Raw genomic sequence first — 27,919 nt, forward strand, 5'->3', positions numbered from 1 at the left:
ATAGCTATGTCATGGGGTATTCATTTTTCTCTGGAATATGGTTATCTTAAGTCCATTTAGAAGAGAACAGCAATTGTTACCATTCACTGCTCTCCTTATGCTTATGTTTTGTGGTTCTGTTTTTCACAGTTATGGGAATGAGAATTACAGTAAGGAACTGACTTGTACATCAGTATCAAGAACAGTATTTCATGATATAGCATTATACTCTATATCCATTAGTGGTCTGTATGACCCCTGTTCAGAAGGCAGGGAGAATGAGGAGTATGTGTGCATTAAGTTGCCATTACACCAAAAGTGGAAAAAAATGTAATTATTTCATCAGACAAGGTAACATTTTTGTTACTGCATGCCCTAACCTCCATTTACTGAAGAAGACAAGGTTATACTCTGTAAATCAGTACTGATATTCAATACAATCCTTAAAGGTAAAATAACAGTCTAGACTGCAATTTGTGCTTGACTATTCTGTTGTAATTCCTAACATATTTGTTGTGAACTTTCATAAGGGATTGGCATATGACATCATGCACATATATCAAATGAAGTGTTTCAGAAAACTTTTAGTGGCACAGTCTGACACTATATCCATTTCCATTTATGGTTTAATATTTTGTTTCTCAAAGGCAGGATGAAAGTAATGTCCAGAAGTATTGTTGCAGTAAGTTAAGAAAACATAAATATTTCACCAGACAAGGCAATATATCTGTGACTGCATATATGGTGAGGTATAAACACCATGTAGTGACAAAGATAGTGTGTTGTCATGTGAGTCAGGATTGAGATACAGTGTAAGCCTTGAAAGTAGAGTAGTGGCTTTCTATGTGTTTTGTACTTGAATATTATAATTTCCTAATGCTTTAATTATGAACTGTCATAAAGAAATTGACATATGGCCTCATACACTGGCACCAAATGCAGCATTTCAGAGGACTTTTACTGTTACCATTTGATATTATACCCACTTTCTATTGGGGTATATGTCTTCAGCTCAGGAGGCAGAGTGAAACTAATGTCCAAAATATATGTACACTTAGTTGTCATTCATTCAGAAGTAAAAATCTGATATTTCTCCAGAAAAAAAAAAAATAAAAAGATTTTTTTCCATTTGTATCATGTTGTTGTTAAGATGTTTGTAGCAGCTCTGTTTGGGTCAGATTCATTGCTGAGCTGAATTAAACTCCTTCATGGTAGAATAGCAGTCTTGGAGGAATTATATAGCAGAATACATTGCTGTTACCAACTATGAACCTATAAACAAAGCTCCTCATTAGTACTCTTCAAGAAAAATTTTGATGATTGGATGGGAAATAGGAAATTCACCCCGGGGATCACTTCTGTGGCTCAGCTCGACAATGGCACAGGAAAATAATTTTCTTGGGTGGCAAAAGTCAGGGTACCTTTTTGGCTGGGCTTGTATAGGCCCTAGGGCTGATAGCCTAGTACCTACCTATGAACCTATGAAAGTGTCATGATAAAATGTTTAAGGCGACTTGAGATATCACCTTTTATACATAGACACTAAATGAAGGAAGAGGTTTGTATGCCTTCATTGTCACTGCCTGTTATTTTACATTATACTTAGATTCCTTTGGGATATCATGGTTAATGTCTGCTCAGTATGCAGAATAATGGAGTAATAATCTGTAATGCACCATTAATGAGTTGCAGTTACAACAGAAATAAAAATCCATAATTAACCAGAACTATATATAAGTATATTGTAATAAAATATGATGGCTGTGGCTGACTAGTATGTCAGAATGATGTGAAGTATCATACAGAAGTGTAAATGTTGCTGCTGAAGGTATTGCTCATAAAATTGTTTTTCAAATCCTGTAAACAGAACTGTCAAAGTTATGATATTAATAAACCCGTGTCTTTAAGATGCTTTTGGTGAGGGGGGTAGGGTTCTACGGGATTTTTTTCTTGCATAGCTTTGACTTGCCACAGCTAAACATCAGCTACTGCTAGGGCCTGTCTTCATCCAACAGGTCTACCAAACCTAATCTAGCCTTTCTGGACTAACTCTGTGTTCTGACTGGGGAAGGTGAGCAGACTGAGGCACCTGAGACAGCATCACACGCACATATAGGCATATATATTCAGCTGCCCCAAGAAATGCTTAGTCCTTTTAGATGCAACCAGATGAAATCCCTGGCAGTTTTTTTTGCTGGCATATGTCTGTAAGCTAGTCATGCTGACAAAGTGCAAAGTTTTCATCCCTTTTGATTGACCTGTTTTTAAAGTATGCTTAATGACTTCAGCTAGTTAGAGACACTATCTTCAGAAAGGTGCCTTTTATTTCTGTATCTCCGGTATAACTTCCCTTTCCAGGCATAAAGGCAGTTATTGCAGATACCAAGCATATGTCAAAGTTGCCAGACAAATTTGGAAACTTGGTGCCCATCTTAACACCATAGAGTTGCACCGGTGATGAATTAATGCATTTCTCATCACTACTCAGATCATCGCAGGCATCCATAGGATAAAATGAAGGATAGTTTAGTTTTTGCAAACAAAAAACTGGAAATGAAAAGTATACAGCACTGCAAAGTACATGTTATGTTTGGAATATTAAAGCAACATTTCTGATAATAAGACTTTTTTGTTGTTGGTCACAGGTCTGTATCAGAAATCCCAAATGCACAGACGTTTGACAGCACTCTGCTGGAAGACACTGATAATTTGGAAGCAGGAGAGTTACAACTGAATGAGCTAACAATCGAGTCTATGCAGCACACGTAAGTTGTATAAAGGAATAATTTTTTGCTGTTTTCATGTATGTGTATTGTCAATTAACTGAGAGCATTGGTTATCTAAAGGAATGCTTGTGCAGTTGTAATCAATGTTTTAGTTGAATTTATTGCATTAAGACAGTTTGGTTTATGGTTGTATACAGTAGTCTCAGACATTGAGATTCTTAATATCTCCAGCTGGAAGACAGTGTTCCTCTCATTTCTTTTCCTGGCTTTGGCATCACTCTGTAAACTTTACAAAGATGCACAATTTGGTTCAACATCCAGCCAGAATTTCAGTGATATTTTGTTTCTATACAACTCTAATTTCCTCATAACATAGTCTCTTTTTACCTCGACGACTCAAACTTTTCAGAAGACAGAGTTGTGCTAAAGCCGTTCCTGCTACGTTCAAGGCTGGTCTGTAAGGCATAATAATTCCTGCAAGTATGGAATACACCAAGACCAGCCAGCCACATCCCTTCACCTTTGTGCAACTATAGCTCGATAAACCAAAGCCAAATAACCAACTCTTATAAGCTCATGCTTGTCTGTAAGGCATAATAATTCCTGCAAATGTGGAACGCACCAAGCCCAGCCAGCTACATCCCTCCACCTTTGTATAACTATGGCGTGATAAACCAAAGCCATGTAACCAAGTCTTATAAGCTCATATATGCCTTAAATCTTTAATGTATAATGTGATTTTTGTATCTCCAGCTACAAGCATAATCACCTGAACATTTAATTTTTGTTCCACCATCCCCTCTTCTCTTATCTCTACATGCACCTTTGCTGCTAGTTGCAAACAATTTTTAGACCCAGAAGTAGCATTAAAACAAATCTTACAGCCATAGTTGACCATGGACACTTCTAAGATTAATTCACCACTGCCCAAGGTTGAACCTGTGTGGTAGATTGTCTGCTTTTCATAGGTTCATAGGTTGGTACTAGGCTATCGGCTCTAGGGCCTGTACAAGCCTAGCCATAACAATTCTCTGGCTATTTCTTCCCACACTGTTTACTTCCCTGGACCCCTGTCTAGCAGGGCAACTGACATGATCCCCGGGGTGAATTTCCTTTCTCCCATCCAATCATCAAGGTTCCTTTTGAAGAGGGCCAAAGAGGCATTCTCCTTGACATGTATGGCAGTCTGTTCCAGAGTCTGGGGAGTCTCTGGGTCAGGAACCTATCCCTCCAGCATATTTTGTTTATTGTGATGACAAGGTTTAGATCCCTGGAGCATGTGGCTCTGAGGGATTGGAATTTCTTTAAGTGTAGCATGTCCAGCAGCTCAGGGTTTGACATGGTCTTGTATGTTAAGCAGAGATCGCCTCTGAGTAGACGATGTGTGACAGAGTATAGCTGGAGTTTTTTAAGGCGGTCAGCATAGGGCATCTGCTTTAGGCCTGTGATTCTTTTAGTGAGGTACTTCTGTGGTCTTTCCAGTTGTTGCAGATGTCTTGAGTGGTACATACCAAACAGGGTGTTGTATTCTATAATGGGTCTAATGAGGGATGAGTACAGTGGGACAATGACCTCCTTTTTTCTGGATGAAAAGCCCTTAGTGATGAGGTGTGCCACAGAGAAGGATTTCCTGACTGTTGTGGTGATGGGGTTATCGAAGGTGAGACCACTGCCCACCTGTGTCCCTAAGTCTCTTATCACACTTTTGTTGTTTAGTGTACTGCCACCTATGTGGTAATTCATGGGTACATGTCTTTTCCCAAAGGGGATAACTATACATTTCTTGGCATTGAGCTTGAGCCCATGGCTCTGGCACCAAGCATCTGTTTCTGTAAGGCCCTTTTGTAGAGCATCCACATCATTTGGGGATTCAATAATGGCTCCGAGTTTGCAGTCATCTGCGAACTTTGTTAGCCAGAGTCCCTTAGTGTTGGCCTGTACTTCAGAGAAGTAGATGCCAAACAAGAGAGGTCCCAGGACTGAACCCTGAGGTACTCCACTTGTCACTTGTCTGGAGCTGAATTTGGAGTCAGCTACTTTTACTGTGGATTCTGTCAGTGAGCCAGTTGGCAACCCATCGAGTGATGTAGGGATTAATGCCCAGCTTAGTAAGTTTATCTATGATTCCAGAGTGGGGGACGGTGTCAAAGGCCTTGGCGAGGTCCAGATAGGCTGTGTGGACCACCTTACCCTCATCCACGACTCTGGAGACTGATTCAAAGAAGTCAGTTAAGTTCAAGAAACAAGATCGGCCCTTCACGAACCCAAACTGGGTGGGGTCCACTGTTTGAAGGTTGCCAATGTCTTTGTTTATAAGTTCCATGATAATACGTTCCATGGCCTTGCAGATCAGGCTCATCAGACTGATGGGGCGGTAGTTCCCAGGATCCAAGGTGGATCCCTCCTTGTGGAGTCGGATAACTGTAGCTGTGCACCACTCAGTGGGCACAAAGCCTGAGGTGAGGCTATGATTAAGCATGACACTTAGGTAAGGTGCCAGTTAATTTTGTAGTCCATGTAGTACACAGCCCGGGATGTCATCTGGTCCCATGGATGCTGTATTCTTAGCTTTGGAGAGTGTGTTTTTTACCTGTGGCCGTTATTACTGGAATTTGGCAATTTTCCAGTATTGAGATGGGCCGTTTAGGGGGTGAGAGGGGGGTGAAGTTGGCAATGAATCGATCTGCCAGGATATTGGCAATATCCTTAGGATCAGTATATTTAATGCCATTCTGTTGTAGTTCAGAGCAGATCTGAACATTGCCATTTAGATTCTTGACATAGTTATAGAATGTCTTGTGGTTGTCTTTGGACTCTTTGGCAATTTTATTTCTGTAATTAGCTTTGGAGGATTTTATGAGGGATCTCAGCTTCTTACTGAGGCTGGTAAGGGAGTTTTTTTGCATCCTGGGATTTTCCTGTTTTCTGCAACAGTTTCTTCCTTTTGTTGTAAAGTTTGTTCATGGCAGGGAGCCACCAGATTTTTCTTTTCCTTTTCCTTTTTCCTTTTTTTTGGAGGAAAGCATCTTGGTTCTGTTTGGGATGGCACGATTCATGCATGAGTGGATGTGCTTGTACAGTGCCTTAGTGTAGGATTCAGCAGTTGAACTTTCAGTTCTAGTCCGCATGGGTGTCATGAAGTTTGTCACTTCTGACTTGAGTAGCATGAAGTTGGCTTTGGAGACTTTTTTATGGAGGTTTCCTTACTGGGGGGTTGGGGTGGGATGTGGATGTTAAGGGTGATTAGCTTATGGTCAGACCTGACCAACGAGGGGGTGACCATAGGTGTGGAGCATAGATTTCCCATGTTGGTAATGACCAGTTCTAGGATATTGGAGCCCCTGGTGGGACTATGGATTAGTTGATCCAGGGCATTGGAATTTATGAATTCCAAGAACCGTTGGGCAAAAGTGTTGATACACGAGTAGTTTTCCCAGTTAATGGCAGGGCAGATGTAATCACCCAGTATTAGGGTTTTGGTTGTATCTTAATATTTTCCAGTATGTTTAGAAAGGTGTAGTGAGTATCTTGGAGCATGGTGGGGAATCTGTAGCAAGCTACAATTTGGATTGCAGTCTTACCTAGTGTTAGTTGCACCTGGAGAATTTCAGATGCATTGTGTTGGGCAACTAGCCTGGTGTTGTGAATATCTTTGGTGAATATGGACACTCCTCCACCTTTAGTGTTTCAGTCCTGGTTTGGTGGCCGACAAGTGTGGTAAGAGTTGTAGCCTGGTATTGCAGGGGTGCTCTCTGGAACCTTGAACCAGGTCTCAGTTACTGCACAGATATCAATGTTCTCCATTTTTAGGAGTGCCTCAAGAGAGTGCATTTTGAGGTTTAGACTTCTAGCATTGAGTAGCATTACCTTCAGATTTTGCATGCTTGTACCTGTTATGGTGGTGGTTTTGTCCGTTGAACTTTGCCTAAAAAAGGCACTGTAGGGGTGGCAAGAGCCTTAGCCAATAACCTGAATCCCAGGGGCGACAGGTGCAGACCATCTCTGACAAAGCATTGGGGTCTGTCGATCATGTCGTCCCATGCAGACAGATACTGGATCCCTTTTGAATGACACCAGAAGCTTAGCCAATTGTTGAAGTCAATCATTTTGTCCTTATATTGTGGTATAATTCTGGGCAAAGGCAGGATGCTACTCAGGGCTAGAGTCATACCTGCCTGGGCCACATGATCCGTTAACTCTTCCATGTCTCTTTTCATGTAGTCTAGGGAGGTACATCTCAAGTCATTCACTCCAACATGGACAATGACAGAGTCATATTTGTACTTGTTCTGGAGTGACTTAAGTGCATGCTTTATGTGGTGGATCCTGGCACCTGACAGGCAGCTGACTGTAATTGTCCTCCTTGTTCAGCCTGGTGAGTGGACATCAGTGTGCCTGACTATAGAGTCACCTATGGCTAAAGTGTTAGGTATGTTGTCTTGCCTTAGGGGCTGTTTCTGGGTGACACACTGGTGGTGTGAGCTGAGTGACACATTGGTTGTGATTGGTGTTTGTTTGCGTTTCAGCTTCAGAGGTCCTTGTTGCTTGGGCAGGTTACAGTTAAGGGCCTCCGCATATGTGGATTTAGTGTTGCTATGGGTGGGTGTTGGTGGTGTGGGTTTAGAAGGGCTATGTGTTGCTTGAGGTGTAGTGTGGGTGTTAACCTTCTCCTCTTGACTGTCTAGCACAATCTTGGGTGGAGAGAGCTCTGCTTCCAGTTTGGCTATGTAAGTGCATCTCTCGCAGGTTGTAGTGTTGAGTGGTAAGAGGAGATGGTTGTCTGTGGGCATGAGGCAATTGCTGCATTGCCCCAGTACACCCAGATTCACCAGGTGGACAGGAGAAATCACTGGAAGATGACCCTTGGACATGCCTAGTTTGGTGCTTTTTTGTAAAGTACAGGAGCTGTTTTCTGTTACCTTAGCAAGGTACTTTGCAATTATAGGCTGTTTACTGCCTACAATTAATTTCTTCTTATTAACAAGGAGAGTTGAGTGCTTGTATCAGTTTAAGGCTTCCTAGTGCTTTTCAGCAGGTATTAGAGCAAGTGCTAGCCACAGGGATGCTTAAAGGTATGATGAAAAAAATGGTTTATCCTAAACACTGGAGTGTACACTAGAGAAGTTAGATGTGAAAGTAGGTAACTTAAGTTTTACCTGTCTAAAAAGTTAAGTTTTAGTGGAGAGTTACTATTTTTAAAACAGCAAGATAGATTGAAAGGGGTGGTCACTTTTGTATTCTGGTACTATGGAATACAGTAGGATGGCCAATAATTTAAATAGTTGAAGGGGAGTGATCGCACAAAATGATAATGTTGTGCTTACTCACACAAGCCAGTGAAAGCAGAGAGGAAATGAGATATATGGTCAAATTAACATAAGAGGCAGGCAACTAGAAAGACAGTGGTATTTAAGAGCACAGCAGTAACCAGGTGGAAGGGTGGGGAAAAATTTCTGCCTGACTCACAAGAGACAGAGTTGTGGTCTCTTTTGAAGTTTTAATATGCAATTAAAAGCAGAAAGCAGAACAAGTAAAACACAAAGTAAAGAAAACAAATCACAGTACTCAGAATATAAAAAAACAATAAAGTAATACAAAATACAAAAATAAAAATCAAACTAACCTTTCCTTCACAGCAAAATGTAGCAGAGTCTGTGTGAACCTTTCTAGTAAAGCTCTGAAATGTTTTATTTTACCCCTTAAATAGAAGGTTTAGTTCCTAGCTCCACCCCCTCAGTTCACAAATGATTAACCTTAAGTGACCTCTTCTATCTTATGTATGAGTCCTTATTTGATCAGTTCTAATTTCTGCCTAACTCACAAGAGACAGAGCTGTGGTCTCTTTTGAAGTTTTAGTATGCAGTTAAAAGCAGAACAAGTAAAACACAAGGCAAAGAAAACAAATCACAGTACTCAAAATATAAAAAAGCAATAAAGTAATACAAAATACAACAAATAAAAAGCAAACTAACCTTTCCTTCACAGCAAAGTGTAGCAGAGTCTGGGTGAGCCTTTCTAGTTTTTTCACACAAGTCACCTCGGCGAGGACCTGGTTCAACCCGCTCCATTCGCCCTTGTTACTCTTGGGCTCACTCCGCTCCCTACCCTACTTCCATTCCCACACACCCCCTCTTTCATCACGTTTATAGCTTCCTAACCACTCTCCCTTCCTCACCATCCAGTCCCCTCCCCCACTTCCTCCTTTGCACTTCGCCTCTGAAAAACAATCTTCTCTTCCTGTCCTTACATTACTCGGTTCAGGATGTCTCCCCTCGTTTCACAGATATTAGTCCTTTTCCTTCTCTCCCTATTTCTTCTGTTTCTAGTACAAGCAACAGCATTAAACTCTCACTCTTTACCTCCCAAAACAAATTCTTCAACTACCTATTCATGCTCCGCTCATAATTCCTACTCCAACATTAGCCCAAGCCTATATCACACAACTCCTCTTCTCTGAGCCAAAACTCAAAATCTCTCCACTAACTTTTCCTTACATTATGTACCCAATAGTCAATACCACTTTCTTCACTATATAATCTCCAAGCTCTCACATATCATACTCCATCTCTCCCATACCCTGTTGTCCCTCATCTGTTCTGGTGACATCCACCCTAACCTTGGGGCCTCTACTACTTTCTTCTTCTCACAAGCTAACTCCCCTAATTGTCCTAAAACTCGTCACATAACTACTCTAAATTTTCAAAGTATCTGTAATAAAACCTCCGAGTTGCATGCCTGGCACTCCCAAAACAAAACCAATATCCACCTAGCTGCTACAGAAACCTGGTTACAACCCACTATACAGGACTCTGAGTTTCTCCCACCTAACTTTAGTGTAATTAGGGCAGATAGACTTAATAAAAAAGGAGGCTGTGTTGCCATCATCTACCCCAATGCTCTCAACATCTCGCCATTTACAGACTCTATCCCACAATTCCAAAACACTGAGATTTTGATCTCCTTTCTGGAAATCAACTTTTTTAAAAAGTGTAACATTACAGTTTTAGAAGATATCCTTTCTTGGATTTCCTATACTATAAAAATGAAACAATAATCCTAGATGACATGAATATTGATTTGGCTACTACTTCCTCAAAAATACACCCTGCAGCATAAATCTGTTTCACTTCACCCAACTAATCTCTACCACTACTAGGTACAACAGTAAAACCAATGAAGGTTCCATCTTAGACTGGAGTCTTGTCTCAGACCCCTCCAAGTAAGTAACTTCCAGCACAATGTCCAACTCCATTAGCAACCACCTCTCTGCCTATGCTGTCTGAGCCTGTTCACCCTTCCCTAAAGACCACAATATCAAACTTGTCCAAAATCTTTCATAATTTATCCCCCACACGTTTAATAGCTTACTAAATTGCATTAACTGGCATTCTCTTAAAACTCTTCCATAGGATGATGCTCTGTTCTTCTTTAATAATGCTTTTCTAAAAATATTGAATAGCCTAGCTCCTACTAGAACCAAAAGACTCAAAACCAATCATGCCTTATGGCTAACAAAAGCTACCAAAGAAATCATGACTAATAGGGACAAAGTTTGGAAACTGGCTTAAATCAAATAATCCTTCTGATCTCACTCATTATAAACAGCTCAGAAACCAAGCTAAAAAAGTCATCTCTAAAGACAAACAGCAGTATATCTGGAACCATCAAACAAATAGAAAAAATAACCCCCAAAATGTTCTGATCTTCCATCAAAAATCTCCTAAATGCTGACACCAAAGTCAGTCCCTGCCCACACCCCTGACATGCGTCCTGAACAAATAGCTAGCATCTTTAACTCCTACTTTATTGACACCATTGCTAATATTAAAGCTACTTTTTCTCTACCCCTCCGTAATAATACTACTCCTACATCCTCCTCTCCTCCGTCTCCCCTACAACACACTTTATCTCAGAACTTTCACAATAACTCGACTACTTTACATTATCCCACTCAAGTTTCAACACCTACCCTCCAAACTGTGCACAGCAATCTTCCCAGCTAGAATTTAATCTCTCTCCAATCCCTACCTCCAACATCAAAATATCCCTTCTGAAATTAAAGCCCTGCTCAAACTCAGCCGACCGAATTCCTGGCAAATTTCTTAAAATCTGTGCTGATGCTGTGGCATATCCAATTAGCATTCTTATTAACAGATCTATCAAATAATCCCTTGTCCCTTGCCTCTGGAAAAAAGCAGTCATCCTACCACTTCATAAAGTTGGCTCATCAACTGATATCTCTAATTTCTGACCCATTGCTGTATTTTCCCAATCTCTAAAATTCTTGAAATATGTATGCAAAAAGAACTCTTAGACTACCTTCTAAAGAACAAAATCCTCTCCCCAACACATGATGGGTTCCACCCAGGTCACAGCACATCCACTGTTCTAATATCATTCTTAGACATGGTCAACAAAGCCTGAGACTCAGGACACATTATATCAGCCCTTTTTTTGGACCTAATGAAAGCATTCAATACCACCTCTCATTCTGTCCTCCTCTCCCAGCTCTCTAGCATAGGACTATCTCCCCAGTCACTTAATTGGTTTAACACCTATCTCTCTAAAAGAGAGCATGCTGCTAAATGGCAGAATTCCATTTACCTTTACACCCCTACTGGTGTACCCCAAGTCTCTATTTTAGGCCCTCTTCTGTTCAACATTTTTATCAACAACCTCCACCAAGCCATCCTGCAGGGCTCCCCAGTCCAGTATGCAGATGACTCCACTATAGTCTGCTCTGCTCCCACCACAAATATACAACAGCAAACCACCCAAGTAGCATTTTTCACTGTGGAAACTTGGCTTCACAAAAAACACCTTTCTTTACATCCCCAAAAAAACTAAACTTACTGTCTTCACTCCCAAGAGAAATACACCTATCAATAAAGCTGACCTCAATATATTCTCCATTAACTACCAAAATTGAGATAGTAACCCACACTAAAATTTTAGGAGTAATAATTGATGAAAACCTTAAATTTGATTTGCATATACAAAATAATGTAAATAAGACCCACAAAAAACTTGGACTACTCTATAGACATAAAACGTTCTCTCCCTCCCAACTAAACAACTATTAGCACTATCTTACCTGTTACCCTCACTAACCTATGGTGCACCTTTACTAATCAACCTGCAGTCCTCCTTGAAAACAAAATTGGAAATATACTATAACAAAACTGCAAAATTTGCTACAAACAGTTGCCATTCTACTCATCATTGTATTGCCCTAAAAAAATTACAATGGCTGGAATTCTCCCACTACGTATCACTCCTTCAGCTCACAACTGTATACAAACTCATTCATAAACCACAAGACTGCCCTGCCCTTAGCTCCCTACTCACGCTTTACAACCCCATTAGGTCTCTGTGATCTAAACACCAACATCTTCAAGTTCACAAACCTAAGTCACCTACAGGCCAGCTATTATACTCTTGGAACATTGCCAGAATATGGAATAATCTACCCTACATGTATCTGCATACAACAAAGTCATTCTAACTTCAAAACTGCACTGCACAATCACCTCCTCTCCAATTGGACACTCCTTCTTCCTGCTCCAATGCTTTGCTTTTTTGATAATTTATAACGATCTTTTAACTGCTTAAATCATCCTCCTGTATTTCTCTTGCTCCCTAACCACTTTCGCCCTCCCTCCATCCACTTTCCTTCTACTTCCTTCTCTCCTATAGTTTTCTTTTTTACGTTCCATTCTATTGACTTTTCCTTCACCCATCTCTCATCTTCTTCATTTCCTCTTTTATTTCCTCCTTCCTTCTCCCTATATATTACAAACTACGCCTTTTATCCCTGTCTCTCTATATATCTGCTTTTTATTCTGTATAATGTTTCCATGGTGCTCATAACTATATAATTTTGCACTATTTGTTTTGCCTAGTTTTGTGTCATGTTATTATTGTTTTTATTATGAACATGTTTAACTTTACTGTTAGTATAATGTTATACCAGCTTTAACTATTTGCTACAATTTTTTATGTAAAATTTCTACCAATTTCATTTTTCTAATTCTCTTGATCTTTTTTGGAAATCTTTATGGAAACTTCTTGAAACTTTATGGAAGTGTTATTGCTACCTTGGAGTTTTTCTCCCTGGACCTCCACTGAAAATGGGCTTTTTTGGCCTAGTGGACTTTCCTGGTAAATAAATGGAAATAAATTAATACATAATTTAATAACTTAATTGTTACTTTATGCTTAAAGATCCAACAAAACACTTAATAGGTTCATAGGGGAGTACTAGGCTAATGGCCCTAGAGCCAACACAAGCCTAGCCCAAGAATATTCCTAGTCGTCTTGTTGCCGGACATTTCTCACTTTCTCTGCAGTAGGGAACACTACAGTAAGGATAGCATCTGTAAAGTCTTGAATGGTTTTGCATGATTTTAGCCTAGTCAGCTACTTATTTTTTCTGACTGCATACATTCCAAATTCATTCCCACTGGAATGTTTGGTGACGTCTATTACAAGGAGTCCTTCACTTAGCAACTCATCTCTGTCTCCTCGGTCACTGCCCTGGGCTTAAATGGTGTACTTTTCATCTAACAAGTTCAATATCTATCAACTCTAGCATTATGTATAAGTAAGCTTTTTGGAGGATGGGGAAAGGTTGATGCTGAACCAAGCAGTACAGATTCTCAGATACTGTGCTTCACACCCTCACCCAACTTCACAGCATGAAGTAGACATAGCATGGATGCATATGTAAACCTTCATGTACCTGTTTCCTTCTCTGCCCACCTCACTGACGTAACTTATGTACTATGTACATAACGTGCCAGGCTTACATCTCCAGGTACTACCCCTGACTGCAGAAAGTCATCCGTTAGACATTCAATCCTTACTGCTATTGCTAGCCTACAGTTTTCCAGACTTGTTTCTTTAGCAGGGTCTCAGTTTTGCTGACATTTTTGAGTCTAGATTACTGTTTGTAACTTTGAAAGATTTTAGATAGCATGCTACCCAGTGTAAATTAATTAAAATGGATAAAGAACCCCAGAGAAAGTACTGCCCACATTTTCAGTCTTCAAAGGGGAAAAGCAGTTTATATTGTGATCACAAATACAAAGAGACCATAGTGCAAGAAATCTTTCTTTCTAGGATGCAGCACAACATTTTGTTAATCAAGTAACACTTTATGCTAGTATTACCATGTGCTTGATGAGGTCAAACTTATTGTCACCCTTAGCGATGTGTTTTCCACTCTTCAGATCACTTTTAGTCCTCCGTCAGCAAGCATGACCACTCCCTAAACTGGCTTTAAATGTTATTGATCTGTTGACTTCAAGCTGTATGATGCTGCAGATATATTCCAGTTATGTCCTCTGGTACCACTTTGCTTAGCTTCAATGTGCAGTATGACCAAACAAGTGTAAGCACAAGGTAAGTGCTGCATCCATTTGGCTACCATTTTCAACTTGTGGAGATACATGCTAGCTCATTTTCACAAATGTGGTCAACTATCAGATTGTGAACATTCTGTCTGTGGTGAGAGTGATAGACATTTGTAGTGAATGTGTTAGTTTGGAAAGAAAATGGAAAGACATGAAATTATGAGAAGAAACAGATAACAGAATTGTTCAAGGTATGAAATGAGAAAGTGCTTGAGTTTGAGTAGTTAGAGGACAAATGTAAGGAGCAGTGGTTGTCGATCAAAGACTTATGGTGACTGTGATGGAAGACTGGCACCTGTGTATGTGAGGGACAGGGGCTACAGTCCTTAGATCTGCTCCATTGGCCCAAATAGGTCTGATGTCTACCAGTCAAATGGCCTGTTGAGCCAAACCAATGGTACCCAACAGATTAAAATAAAGAAAAATGCACACAAATTTAATTCAGTAACCAGTTCATCAAATGCATTGTCTCCCCAAGATCATAAAGAGAATATGCAGTGCTGTCCAGGGAATGGGATTCCACTGTCCACACCTAAACTAGGACTGTACATTGGTCACTTGCAGAGAGGAATCTGTGATTCAACACACCAGGCTCCTTTCTCACCCTTTCTCACTCTCTCAGTGTTTTCCAATTCCCCTTACTCACAGACTCACAGTAACTGTTTTACTAACAAATTATTACTTACACACACACACACACACACACACACACACACACACACACACACACACACACACACACACACACACACACACACACATACACACACACACACACACACACACACACACACACACACATACACACACACACACACACAGAGTGCTCCCATGGAAGGCTGGCAGAACTCTCCATTTCCCCACATCTTTCTTCCTGGCATGGTAGCTCTAGATCCACTCTAGATAGAGCTGATGTCTCAGATATGCATTTACCTGCCACTCTTTATTTAGTCAAATATGCAGATGTTAAAACAGTTCACACTGAAAAAAAATAACATCCAGTTATACAGACCGAATATGTTTAGAAAAACCTGATTTGCAAGCAAATAAATATCCTATTTGTCTCTTACTAAAAAAATACTGCCCCTTAACTATTCTAAGGTAGCATCCCCAAGCAAGGATTAAACCTGTTCCCTGTTTTCAGGTATAAATATGTATTAATTTCAGTTAAATCAGTCATGTACAGAAGCCAGGCACCAACAGATTACATACTTTCTTTTTTTTTTCACACAAAAGCAGGTCTAATTACATTATGTCAGCTTATATTATTTCTTTTCCAGACAGAGGGACAACCAACTAGATAAGAGTAAACACCTATTAACTATTTACATATTATTAATGGCTACCTTTTATAGTTCTGGATAGGTGCATCTTTGAAGTACATTTAAATGTATTTTATGACCCTTGGCTCTCCTGTCTTTCAGCTCATGTGTGACTTAATTATATGCAAGCAATTATTTTTTTTCCTGAGAAACTGCTGAAAGTTGCATTTTATATTTCAAATATTTTGCTATTCCTTTCTTGTCCTTTTTCATTTAAAAGAGTAAAGATCGCACATTCCCAGACCATATACTTTCATTGCAGATGAAAAGGGACATGGTCAGGGACTTGGGAACACATGTAGACAGCAACTTGGTATTTGACCATTATGTGTGTATTATAGCAAGGAATCCATTCTACACTGTGTAACTTATAAGCAAGGGTATGGCACCTAGGTCCAAGAATGTCTTTGTTCCATTGTATCCTGCTTTCATTAGACTAGTCATTCAGTACAATGCCACTTTCAGTAGGTACCTGACCAGCCAAAAAGAACAACTGGAGCGTTCTGCTCAGTCTGCCTCAAGGCCTTATTCTTATATTCAGTTTCTTACAGACTGTTGAGAGGTGATGCATGGCCTGATCCAGAGCCTGATCCAGAGCTTATGGACCTAAAACAAATAGCAAAAGAAAAACCTGATCTAGGGACCTAAACCTTGTCTGCAGTATAAATAAGACATGTTGGAGAGACAGGGGTGTGTGTCTTAGGGGACTGCCCCTTTTCTAGAACAGGCTTCCTATTCATGTGAAGCAGAGTCCCTTTCTGCACTTATTCAAGTGCAACTTATGTCAGCGAATGGGAAATTTTTAATTTACACCGGTTTGCCACCTTACAAAGAAGAAGCACGTAAATGCTCAACCAATCTTTCCCAAGTCATAACTTTATAAAATGAGTGATGTCATAACCCGCCTAATACATTTGGGGAGCATGGCTAGGCTTAAATGGGCCCTTTAGGGTCATTAGCTTAGTAATCACCGATGAATATATGAAAACAGGGCTAAATATAGTTTTCAGCTATCAGTCTGCAATTAGAAAGAAAAAAAATGCATTGTATTTTAAATCAGTGCTTTTTTTTTTCTAGCCTGGCATACCCCCAACCCCAGAATGACAATGATAGAATTTAGTAATGTTATGTGAAATAGTTATTTAAAGGAACATATAGAGTCTGGAAGCATAGAGTGTGAAATGAGAAAGAGTACTGTTATATCATTAATAATCTAGGAGGCACAGCTTAATCTTATTATTAATCTTATTATTTGACACAGAGGCGTTAAGAAAACTGAAATGTAATGACGAAGGGGTAGTAGGGAATGGAGATGGAAGTTGAGCAAAGCAGGCAGCCAGTGGAGAAGAACACTGCAAACACAACAAAACAACACAAATGTATCAGTATTCACATATGCACTAAGAAGGAAAGAATACCAACAGTACAGAATAAGCCAGAGAGTTTGCTGTAAAGTATTGTACAGAAAATGAAATAAAACATATCAGCAAAAACAAAAAAGATAAGTTAGCATGAATGTTACAAAGCAGGTGCAAAGAGTGTAGTGAAAGAAGACAAATACACAAAGTGCAGTCAGTCAGTATAAATATTCCACTGAGTGTTTGGGTGCATGCTGTGACGTCCCTCCTCTGGGAAGTCATCAAGGGGCCTCACTTGGAACAAAGTTAGATACACAGTTATTTTTAAACGCAGCTCTCTACACCAAGCACCATTTTCCATAAGAACACACGGGGAACACACTCAGTCCTGGGGATGGGTGTTCTGCTCTCTCTCCAGGCTCCAAATAAGACTCCTCACTGACACAGCTGTAGAGTTGAGTCCTCAGCTGAGTGTTCCAAGCCAAATCCTGCACCACCTTCTCTGCAAAACCAGTCCCTGCTCCAAGTAGCTGATGCACATACTCTTTGAAATTTAATTATCACACACACACACACACACACACACACACACACACACACACACACACACACGAGAAAGGCTGGCACAGATTTACTAGATGTGCCAGGAGAAGTAGAGCATTGGATGTGTAACATATGCCAGCATAGCTAGCTAGAGTTTTGTAAAGAATTATGTGTCATTTGTATATCAAACTGATTTGTAAAGCTGATTGTGTTAAAAATATACCGACAGTGGGTCCTGCTGGACAGAAAAAAAATACACCCATATGTCAGACCATATTGTAATGTTGAAATGAATATACTGTAGCAGAGGATACTGGAAGAGAAGAGGTTAATCTCAGTCCAGCTAACTTTGAAAAATAGTTTGAAATTAAATTACCTGGTTTAGACCATAAAGATTGTATCTTGCAGTTCTGATTGAAGCCAGAAAACCATAGACAAAATGTCTGTGAAAACCAGGGCTAGGATTCCTACTGTATTGTCCTTAGTAGTGAACTAATTGGTACTCTGGAAGGGTGGAAGTTTTTGAAATGGTTTTATAGCTTCTAGATGCTGTAACACATCTTTGCAAAGCTCTGTGTGGGTGTATTATGACACATATGTGCTAGATTCTGGTTCAGTTTCTAGTAAAGGGAGTAGTTTGGGAGCCAGAAGTCAGATGACCAGATGTATGTGATGTCATTCTATAATCCAGCACCAAAATGTTTTAATACTAGATGAGACAGAAATCTCAGAATAGTCTATTTATGAAACCTGATAAAGAAGGACCATTCACCCACTTCATCTTGCCTTCTCTAGTAAGTGAACTTGGGGACAGTAATTCTTTAGATCAGTCAGGAAAATATAGTGAGATTAGTTAAGTATTGTTTTTATGTATCTGTGGTATTTTTAATATTTCCTGTGATTTAAACTCTGTTTATTGTAAACATATATTTCATGTTCTTTTATTATTTATTATTAAATATATTTAAACTTGTCATTGTGGCTGGTCTTTTAGAGAATATTTTAACCTTTGAGAGTACTTATATTTATTTGGTGACATTGTGGCCACTCCTGAAAGCCTTGCTGCATTGGTCAAACACTACCATTTGTATTAGTATTACATTTACTCAGTATAATTCGGTACCCTTGTAATAGCCATATAGTAGTTGGCTTTGGAGTGTTCTGGTGGCAATATCTACCTTATAGTCGGGGCAGAGGGGGCATAGCTGGTAAATCTGTGCCAGCCTTTCCCAGGTGTGTGTGTGTGTGTGTGTGTGTGTGTGTGTGTGTGTGTGTGTGTGTGTGTGTGTGTGTGTGTCTGTAAATTAAATCTTAAAAAGTATGTGTATCAGCTACTTGGAGCAAGGACACAGAGCACTGGTTTCACAGAGAGGGTGATGGAGGACTTGCCTTGGAACACTCAGCTGAGGACTCAACTCTACAGCTGTGTCAGTGGGGAGTCTTATTTGTGGCCTGGAGAGAGAGAGAGGGAAACCCAGCCCCAGAACTGAGTGTGTTCTCTGTGTGCTCTTAAGCTGAAATAGCTCAGTTTGGAGAGCGTTAGACTGAATATCTAAAGGTCCCTAGTTCAATCCCGGGTTTTGGCATGGAAACTTTTTGGCCACACAGGTCAAGGACAACCACAAGGCATTCTTTAGCTATGTCTGCAATCACAGAGGCAGTACACAACTGTGTGCAGACCTCATTGTAAATGAAGCCACCTATACTGAGCCAAAAGATATAGTAAACCTACTGGCTGATAAATTCAGCTTCAACTTTACCCGTCTCCCTCTCAACCTTCCCTCAGGAAATACCATCAGATATAACTCCCCCTGCCATCACTAGATAACAGGTCCTTAATGCTCTCTCTAAGGCCGAGAACACTGCATCAGTGGGCCCAGACAATATTCCAGGATGCCTTCTAAATATCATGAAGCATAACCTATATCAGGGCCTCTAGAATTGCTATTTAACTTTAGCCTCCAAACAGACTTCATGTGTCATCAATGGAGAGCAACAACAGCCATCCCTCTTCGCAAAAATGGGCCATCTACAGACCTCACTAGTCTTATATGTAAAGCCATGGAAAGAATTATCATGGAAATTATCGATAGTGATAGAGTAAACCTCCAGACACTGGACCCAACCCAGAATGGTTTTGTTAAGGGCAGATCATGCCTATTCAACCTGGTGGACTACTTTGAGAAGGTCACCAAAGCAATGGATGAGAGTAAAATGGTTCACACTGCCTACTTTGACCTGGCTAAGGCATTTGACATAATACCCCACTCGGGCATTGTTGAAAAACTCAAGAGGTTAGGTACAAACACGTATGTGGCTAGCCAGCTGGCTCACAGACAGGACCAAGGAAGTTAGAATTGGGGAGTACGCCTCTACAAAGAGGCTGCTCACAAGTGGAGTCACTTAGGGATCAGTCCTTGGACCGCTTCTTTTTGGCATTTACTTCTCTGAAGTCAAGGCCACTGTCACTGGTCTCTGGCTGACTAAATTTACAGATCATTCCAAATTAGGAGCTGTCATTGAATCCCACACTGACACAAATATTCTCCAGGAGGGGCTGACACAGACAACTGGTGTCAGAGCCATGGACTAAAACTAAATACCAAGAAATGCATAGTAGTATCCTTCAGAAAGTCATCTATCCCTGGTAGCTATCATATTGACAACACACCCCTTAGATTTGACCCTGTAGTCAGGGACTTAGGGACACACACAGATAGTAATCTAGCCTTTGACCATCACGTGTCTACAGTAGTGAGGAAGTCATTCTATGTTGAGCAACTTATAAACAAAGATATGGTATCTAAGTCCAAGGAAGTCATTGTTCCACTATATTCGGCATTCAACAGACCTATCATTGAGTGCAATACCCTCTTTGGTATGTACCTAACCAAGCATATGCAACAATTGGAACATCCACAGAAGTTCCTCACTAAAAGAATACAGGGCTTAAGTAAAATGCCCTATGCAGATTGCCTCAAGGCTATATCCCTGTATTCAGTCTCCTACAGGGTTTTGAGGGGACATCTATGCCTGACATATAGGGCATTGCCAAACCTCACTCTGATGGACCTCCTGCATATCCGCAAAATAAACAGCACCAGAATTACCCATTCTAAAGACTTAAACCTTGCCTATGATATAAATAGGACCTGGTGGAGAGAGAGAGGCATGTATCCCAGAGATTACGCTGTCTCTTGAACAGCCTCTCCATCCATGTGAAGCAGAGTCCCTCCCTAACCCAATTCAAGTGCAACTTGAACAATTCATCCCTGGTTTGGCACCTATGTCTCTAACTGGCACAGGCAATGTTTTAAAGGTTTCTCTCCCAGGCCCCAGCTTGTAAATGTTTAATCTGCCAGGCCCTGCGTACACTTACCAAGGGTATCAGAACTTGTCAGAGATTTGGGATGCATGGCTAGGCTTAAAAAGGCCCTTATGGTCATTAGCCTAGTAAACACCTATGATCCTGTGAACTAAAGGGAATTGTGCTTGATGCAGAGAGCTGTATCTGGATATACTGCGTGTATATATCTTTATTCCAAGTGAACATTTCTCACCAGTATCAGTGGTGAGGATTGAGGCTCCTTGATGACTGGTCCAGAAGAGGGATATCACACATTGGTGAGCAGTGGAATATTAATTGAACTTCTGTAGCCTGTAGGCAGTTGTCACTGAAGGTGTGTCTACTCTCAGCAGCCATGAGGTAGGAATACAGAGTTTCATTTTCACAGTTTTATTTATTTTTTTTAGTTTAGTTTAGTAAGGGAAACCAGGCAAAGATGTCATCAGAAGATTATGAGATGCTGACAAAGAACTAGTTGGCCAAGGTGTGTGTGTGACTGGTGCATGCCAACCTGATTAAAGAGGAAGTGATTTTGACACTAGTCACAGCTGTAGCCTAGACTAGGAACCAAGAGGAGGAATAAGAGTTTCAGGAACCATACCCTGAGCCCTTGGTCAGCATTATATTGTTTACATACTCTTTCAAATATATGAATAAAACTTATGGGAATTATAGGCCCATAAGCTTGACTAACATCATCTGCAAGGTCATGGAAAGAAACATTATGGACCTTACTAACAAGGACATAGGTCTATTACTGCGGTGGTGCAGCGGTTAGCATTGTCGCCTCACAGCAAGAGGTTCTCCCATTCGATTCTCGGCTGGACCGCCTTCTGTGTGGAGTCTGCATGTCCTCCCAGCAGTCAAATGACGCTAAAGACATGCAGGTAGGTACGAACATGAATGGGCGTGCCTTCGTTGAAGGTTGGGCATCAGACTGGCAACTCGGCACCATAAAAATCCACTGCCAATCATGAGCGGACCGGAGTTCTGCTGTGGCGACCCCTAACCGGGAAAAGCTGAAAGACTAACAAGGACATAGGTAATCTCTAAATTCTGGACCCAACACAGGTTAGATTCTTTAAAGGTAGATCATGTGTGTTAACCATGGCTGACTTTCTTGCGAAAGTCACCAAGCCCTGGATGAGGAAAAGACAGCCTAGCCAAGTCATTTGGCACAACCCCCCACTCTAGAATTATGGAGAAACTCTCCCAAATGGGAATTAACCCCTATATTACTAGATGGGGTGCCAACTGGCTCAGCAACAGGACACATTCTGTCAAAATGGGTGACTTCACCTCAATCAAAAGACCAGTCACCAATGGCATACTACAGGGTTCTGTGGGGGGTCCCTTACTGTTCAGAATTTATTCCTCAGAGGTCCAGGCAAACTTGGATGGCCTGTAGCTGACCAAGTTCACTGATGATTGCAAATTGGGAGTAATCACTGAGTTTAATATACTGCAGACAGGGTTAACGCAAACAAATCATTGGTGCAGAAGCCACTGATTAAAGCTAAATTTAAAAAAAATGCATTGTTATTCCCCTTGGAAAAGCTGACATCTCTGTTAATTACATTACAGACAGCACCCCTCTAAGTGTAGACCCAGTGGTATGTGATCCGGGTACTCAGGTTGATAGCAGTCTGAAATTTGACCACCACATATCCACAATAGTAAGGAAATCCTTCTATGTGGTACACCTTATAAGTTAAGGTATCACATCTAGATATAAGAGTGTTATAATTCCATTATACTTGGCCCTCATCAGAGCAATAATTGAGACCAATGATCACTTTTGCATACACCTCTCTAGACAACTACAACAACTGGAGAGACCACAGAGGTTTTTCAGCAAGGGATAGTAGGGTACACAAAACAAGTCTTGTGCAGAAAGTCTTAAAGTTCTGTCACTGTATTCTGTCTCCTACATGTTGCTAAGGGGTGACCTCTGCCTGGCTTACCCGGCAGTCTTTGACCCAGCCCAGATGGAAATGCTATGCATTCATAAATCAAACTGCAAGAAGGTCACTCGCTTCAGGGATCTTAACCTAGCTGCTGGAGAGATGGATACAAGCTTCCAGTTCATGTGAAATAGAGCCCCTCCCTGACCCTCTTCAAACACAACCTAGATCAATGGACAGGTGACCGCAGATTCGCTCCTGGGGTGGTGCCTATGTCCCTCCTGGACAGAGGAGGTTGGTATTAACTACCATAGACCATTACTTCTGCAAAATTCACTCACGTAACCATGGAAAATTGGGGCAACTTGGGGATAAATATGGCTAGGCTTTAAGGGCTATAGGGCCTTTAGCCTAGTAACCTCCAATGAACCTATGAATAGGCAGTCCTGTGAATGGCCTTCTCCTATAGTTTCTGAAGTCAATTTTGTTCTGTTTTTAAGTGACACGTCATGAAATTGTATTTTACTAGTTTAGTGAGTTTTTATTAGAATTTGATAATTATATAGATGTTCTTCATCTCACATTGCTGCAGTCCTTACACTTGGGTAGTCCGCTGTCCTCGGTCGGCCCGAATATCAAAGTATTAGGCTGACGTCGGTCAAGGCGCTTAAGACTGACATCAGGACGTCAGGGTACAAATGCGCATGACCGACGTCATATCCTCAGTCTTTTTTGCCGCATGGTCCGATGCAGAAGCAGCGTTGCAAGTGCCGTTCGGCGTTCTGAAATTTTTCGAATTCGGAGTTTCAGACCGAGTCAAAGTTGGCTAAGTACCCGTTGGGAATATTTTAGTTTTTCTTGCCTCAGTGGTTTACCGGATGTCAGAAAAAGTGAATAACTGTATTTCTTGTGGGAAGCAGATACCGCATAGGGATTATCATACTTTGTGTATTCCTTGTTTGGGGCCTGAGCACGACGTTGTTGGGTGTCGCTTTTGTGCTAGGTTCAATAAGCGCACTATTAAGCGAAGGTTAGATTGTGCCAGGTTGGTCTTCGGGAAGCGGTGCAATTATAATATGCCGTCGGATGCTCCGGCACCCGCTTCTTCGAAGAAGCGCAAGGACAAAGCAGCTAAACCCAGGCAAGAAGAGTCGTCCGTACCAGACGCCGGTTCTTTAGAGGCATCAGTGGAACCGGTGGTTCCGCCGGAGGCTTCTCTGGAGTCCCAGGGGGAGACTTTGATATTGCAGGATGTGGCCTCTCAGGAGGCAGGTCAGGCTGAAGGGGCTTCTCAGGTTACTGTACTCCCCTCCCTTCCTAAGGTGGTTAGGCCCTCTCCTTCTGTTTCCAAGGCTTCTCCCAGAGGCAGGCCAGGTTTAGCTTCTGTTGGTGTCACTCCTAGTTCATCAGGATCTGTGCCCAAGAAGCACATGCTTAAAATGGCAGAAGATTTAATTACTTTGATTAGAGGTTCTTTGCCCCCTCCTGCTAAGAGGCCTAGGGTGGAACCGGAGTTGGGGAGTTTTGAGCAGGCTTCGGATGTTTCAGAGTCTTCGGCTGAAGACTTGCAGGAGTACTCTCCTTATTCTGATTCTGATGCAGATGATTCGACTCCTTCTGCTTCTCCTCCAGAGGATTTTTCTTTTTCAGAGACTCTTCATTCCATGAGGGGACATTTTAAGTGGGAAGGTCAGGACTTCTCTGATTCCAGGAAAAGGCTTAGGAATTTTTGCTTTTACCCCAACATAGGCCTTTGGCTATACCACCTGTTCTGGATGTTGTGGAAGATGTGTTTGCAGAGGCTTCACTTAATCCTGATTCTTTGTCTCCTGCTCCTGTTAAACCGGATAGGTATTACAGGGTGCCTGAGGCTCATAAATATCTTTATAAGAGTCCTAGGGCGGACCCAGAAACTGTTAGTCAGGGACCTAAGGGTGTCAAGGCCTCTGTTGTAAAAATCCGGTTCCTCCAGATAAAGAGGCCAGAGCTTTGGATAGATGGGGAAAGAAAGTCTATACTTCTTCCACCTTAGCTATGAGGGCTTTGAATTGCCAGTTTCACATGTTGAAATATCAAAACTATCTTCTTTCTCAATTGAAGTCTAAGGTAGATGCTCTGGCGGAAGGCATTGAGTGTAAAGAATTACAAGATTTGGTACATGTCTCTGAACAGATGGGTAAGCATTCTTTACAATGTGGTTTTGATGCTGTACAGGCCTCGTCTAGGGTGGCTGCCACTGGGTCAGTTCTTCGCAGGCACGCCTGGCTGAGGGATCAGAATTTATCTGACCATGTTAAGACAAGGATTTTGGATGCTCCTTTACAGTCTGATGTGTTGTTTGGTTCACCTGTGGAGTCAGTCTTGAAGAAAATGGAAGACAAGGCTAAGTCTATGCAGGCTGTTAAAGATTTTTGCAAGTTCAGCCTCCAAGTTTAGTAGGAACTGGCCTGCTAAGGGGTGGACGACCCTTCTTATGATTCACAGTCTAGGGGTAGATCTAGACGTGGTAGGGCAGAGCTCAGAGCTCCTTCAGACCTAGAACAGGGAGTTCACCTGCACAATCTTCGGGTGAGGGCAGGGGCCAGTCCTTTTGTAACCAGGCCCAATGACCTACCTTTTCAGCTGCCAGATCCTTCTTGCCTGGCAGCACCTTTGGGAGGAAGGTTGGCACTCTTCAAGGAAAATTGGAGTTTGATTACCCAAGACAGATGGGTATTGGATATCATACACCAAGGTTACAAGTTTTATTTCCATACCTTGCCTCCTTTCAAAGGCATGCCGGACGTTCCTCCTCAGCAAAGACTAGAGGCTCACAAACAAATTTCTCTGTTGCTTCAAATAGGGGCCATACAACCGGTCCCTCTGCCAGAAGTGGGCCTAGGATTTTATTCTCGCCTGTTCCTAGTACCAAAGAAGGGGAACACGTGGAGACCAATTTTGGATTTATCTATCCTCGACACTTATCTGGACATTCCCAAGTTCAAAATGTTGACGTTACAACAGCTTTTACCTCTGCTGGGCAAAGATCACTGGATGGTGACTCTGGATCTCAAGGAGGCTTACCTTCATGTTCCTATCAGGCTAAGTTGCAGGAAGTATCTGCGTTGGGCTGGGACTTCTCATTATCAGTTCTCTGCATTGCCCTTTGGCTTATCTACTGCGCCCAGAGTGTTCACGAAGGTTCTGGCTCCAGTGATAGCTTTCTTCAGGCTAAGAGGAATACAGATCTATCCTTATTTGGACGATTGCCTGATTCTGGCCCAAGGAAAGGACGAACTTCTTCATCATTTACAATATGTGATAGCAGTGCTAAGATGCCTGGGGTATTCTGTGAACGAAATAAAGTCCAGTCTAGTACCCTCTCAGGACATGTGCTTTCTGGGTGTGAGACTGAATACAGCATCACAGATGGCCTTTTTGACCCCGGACAAACAAAAGAATCTTTCTCTTTACTTCCATCAATTGTCTCATCAGTCCTGGCTGACTGCAAGGACAGTCCTTCAAGCCTTGGGGTTCATGGCATCTTGTATTCTGGTACTTCCCAATGCCAAACTGCATATGAGGAAGCTACAATGGTATCTCAAAAATGTATGGACACAGCACTGCCAAGATATGGACACTGTCATTCAGATAATACCTTGCATTAAAAAGGAATTTTTGTGGTGGGCTCAGGAATGTCACCTAAACAAGGGACTCTCTGTGACCCGGCCAGAGGCGAGTCAGATTCTAACGACAGATGCCTCAGACAAAGCTTGGGGAGCTCATCTAAATGGAAAGTGGGTACAAGACACGTGGCCTGCCAGACTTCAACATCTACATATCAACTTGAAGGAGATGTTAGCAGTCCAATTTGCATTAATAGCTTTCAAGGATTTACTTCTTCCAGGGCAGGTGTTGGTTCTAACAGACAACACAACTGTCATGTGGTACATCAACAAGCAAGGGGAACACATTCTTATCCTCTATGCAGACAAGCAATGATTTTGTGGGAGACTGCTCTCAGTTTACAGCTAAATCTTCAGGCAAGGTTTCTGCCGGAGCACAGAACTCCTTAGCAGATGTGTTGAGCAGACAAATTATGGATCCCCACGAGTGGAAATTGGATCCTCATGTATTTCAGAAATTGACAGTGTTATGGGGAACTCCAGACATAGATCTGTTCGCTTCTCCACTAAACTACCAGCTGCCAAAGTTTTGCACAAAAAGATTTCATCCCACAGCTTGGAAAGTGGATGCTCTTTCATTCAATTGGAGCAATCTTCATGTGTATGCCTTTCCACCTCTGCCTCTCCTCCCAAAGGTACTCCTGAAGGTCAGACAGGACAAGCCAAAGATGATTTTAATAGCTCCAGATTGGCCTCGACAGCACTGGTACCCATTACTGAGAAGTCTGGTACGGGAGCCTCCATGGCCTTTGCCTTCAATTCCACACCTGCTGTCTCAGGAGAACAGTCATTTACTCAATGTCAAACTTCACTCTCTTCACCTAACAGCCTGGCATATTCTGTTTTGAACCCTGGAGGGTCTCAGCTTCCACAGCAAGTTTTGAATGTTATTTTGGAGGCCAGAAGGCCTAGTACAAGGAAAGTGTACGCAGATAAATGGAAGAGATTTTTATTTTGGAGTACAGCAAAGGAATTTGATGTTTCTAAGCCTAATTTAAGTGTGGCTCTTCAATATCTTACTGAGTTACTGGACAAAGGTTTGTCCTTCTCTTCTATTAAGGTTCATGCTGCAGCAATTTCTGCTCACTATGACTGTGACCCACCATTGTTTTCTCATCCTTTGTTTAAGCAATTCCTTAGAGGGGCAAAGAATATAAGACCCCCACGTAGAGCTCCTACTCCTGCTTGGGATCTCAATTTTGTGTTGGAGAAACTCACTCTACAACCTTTTGAGCCTGCAGCTACTGCCGAGTTGAAATATTTATCATGGAAGACTGCTTTTTGTTGGCCATTACCTCTGCAAGAAGGGTTTCTGAATTACAGGCCCTTATGGCGGTTGAGCCTTTCTTAATTTTCCATAAGGATAGGGTATCTTTGCGTACTAATCCTTCCTTTATGTCTAAAGTGGTTTCTAGTGTGGCTTTAAACCAAACTATTCATTTGCCTACTTTTTATGCAAACCCCCAAAATAAAGGGGAAAAGATTTTGCACACTTTGGATATACACAGGCAGTTGCGATATTATTTGAGCAGAACTAAAGGGTTCAGGCAGTCTCAGCAGTTATTTGTTTCATTTGCTTTGGGTTCTCAGGGCAAGCCTGTGTCAAAACAAACTATTTCTAAGTGGATTGGGTTTTGTATTGCTTTCTGTTATTCCCATCAT

The 27,919-nt window shown here is 41.5% G+C and overlaps 1 protein-coding gene and 1 non-coding gene across 3 annotated transcripts in view; both read left to right on the top strand.

Moving 5' to 3' along the window:
* FES (FES proto-oncogene, tyrosine kinase) overlaps positions 1 to 27,919 on the top strand; it is a 1,834,337-nt gene that overhangs the window by 1,308,424 nt on the left and 497,994 nt on the right. For both annotated transcript variants that reach the window (XM_044078263.1, XM_044078264.1), the window contains exon 8: positions 2,625 to 2,744. In XM_044078263.1, the coding sequence (XP_043934198.1) occupies positions 2,625 to 2,744 (120 nt within the window). The remainder of the gene's footprint in view (positions 1 to 2,624; positions 2,745 to 27,919) is intronic.
* Positions 18,856 to 18,928, top strand: TRNAF-GAA. The gene has a single exon. It is a non-coding gene; the product is annotated as a tRNA-Phe (tRNA).

This window comes from Protopterus annectens, chromosome 7.part0 (genome assembly GCF_019279795.1).
Source record: "Protopterus annectens isolate FY-2018-M chromosome 7.part0, PAN1.0, whole genome shotgun sequence".
Classification (NCBI taxonomy): Eukaryota; Metazoa; Chordata; order Ceratodontiformes; family Protopteridae; genus Protopterus; species Protopterus annectens.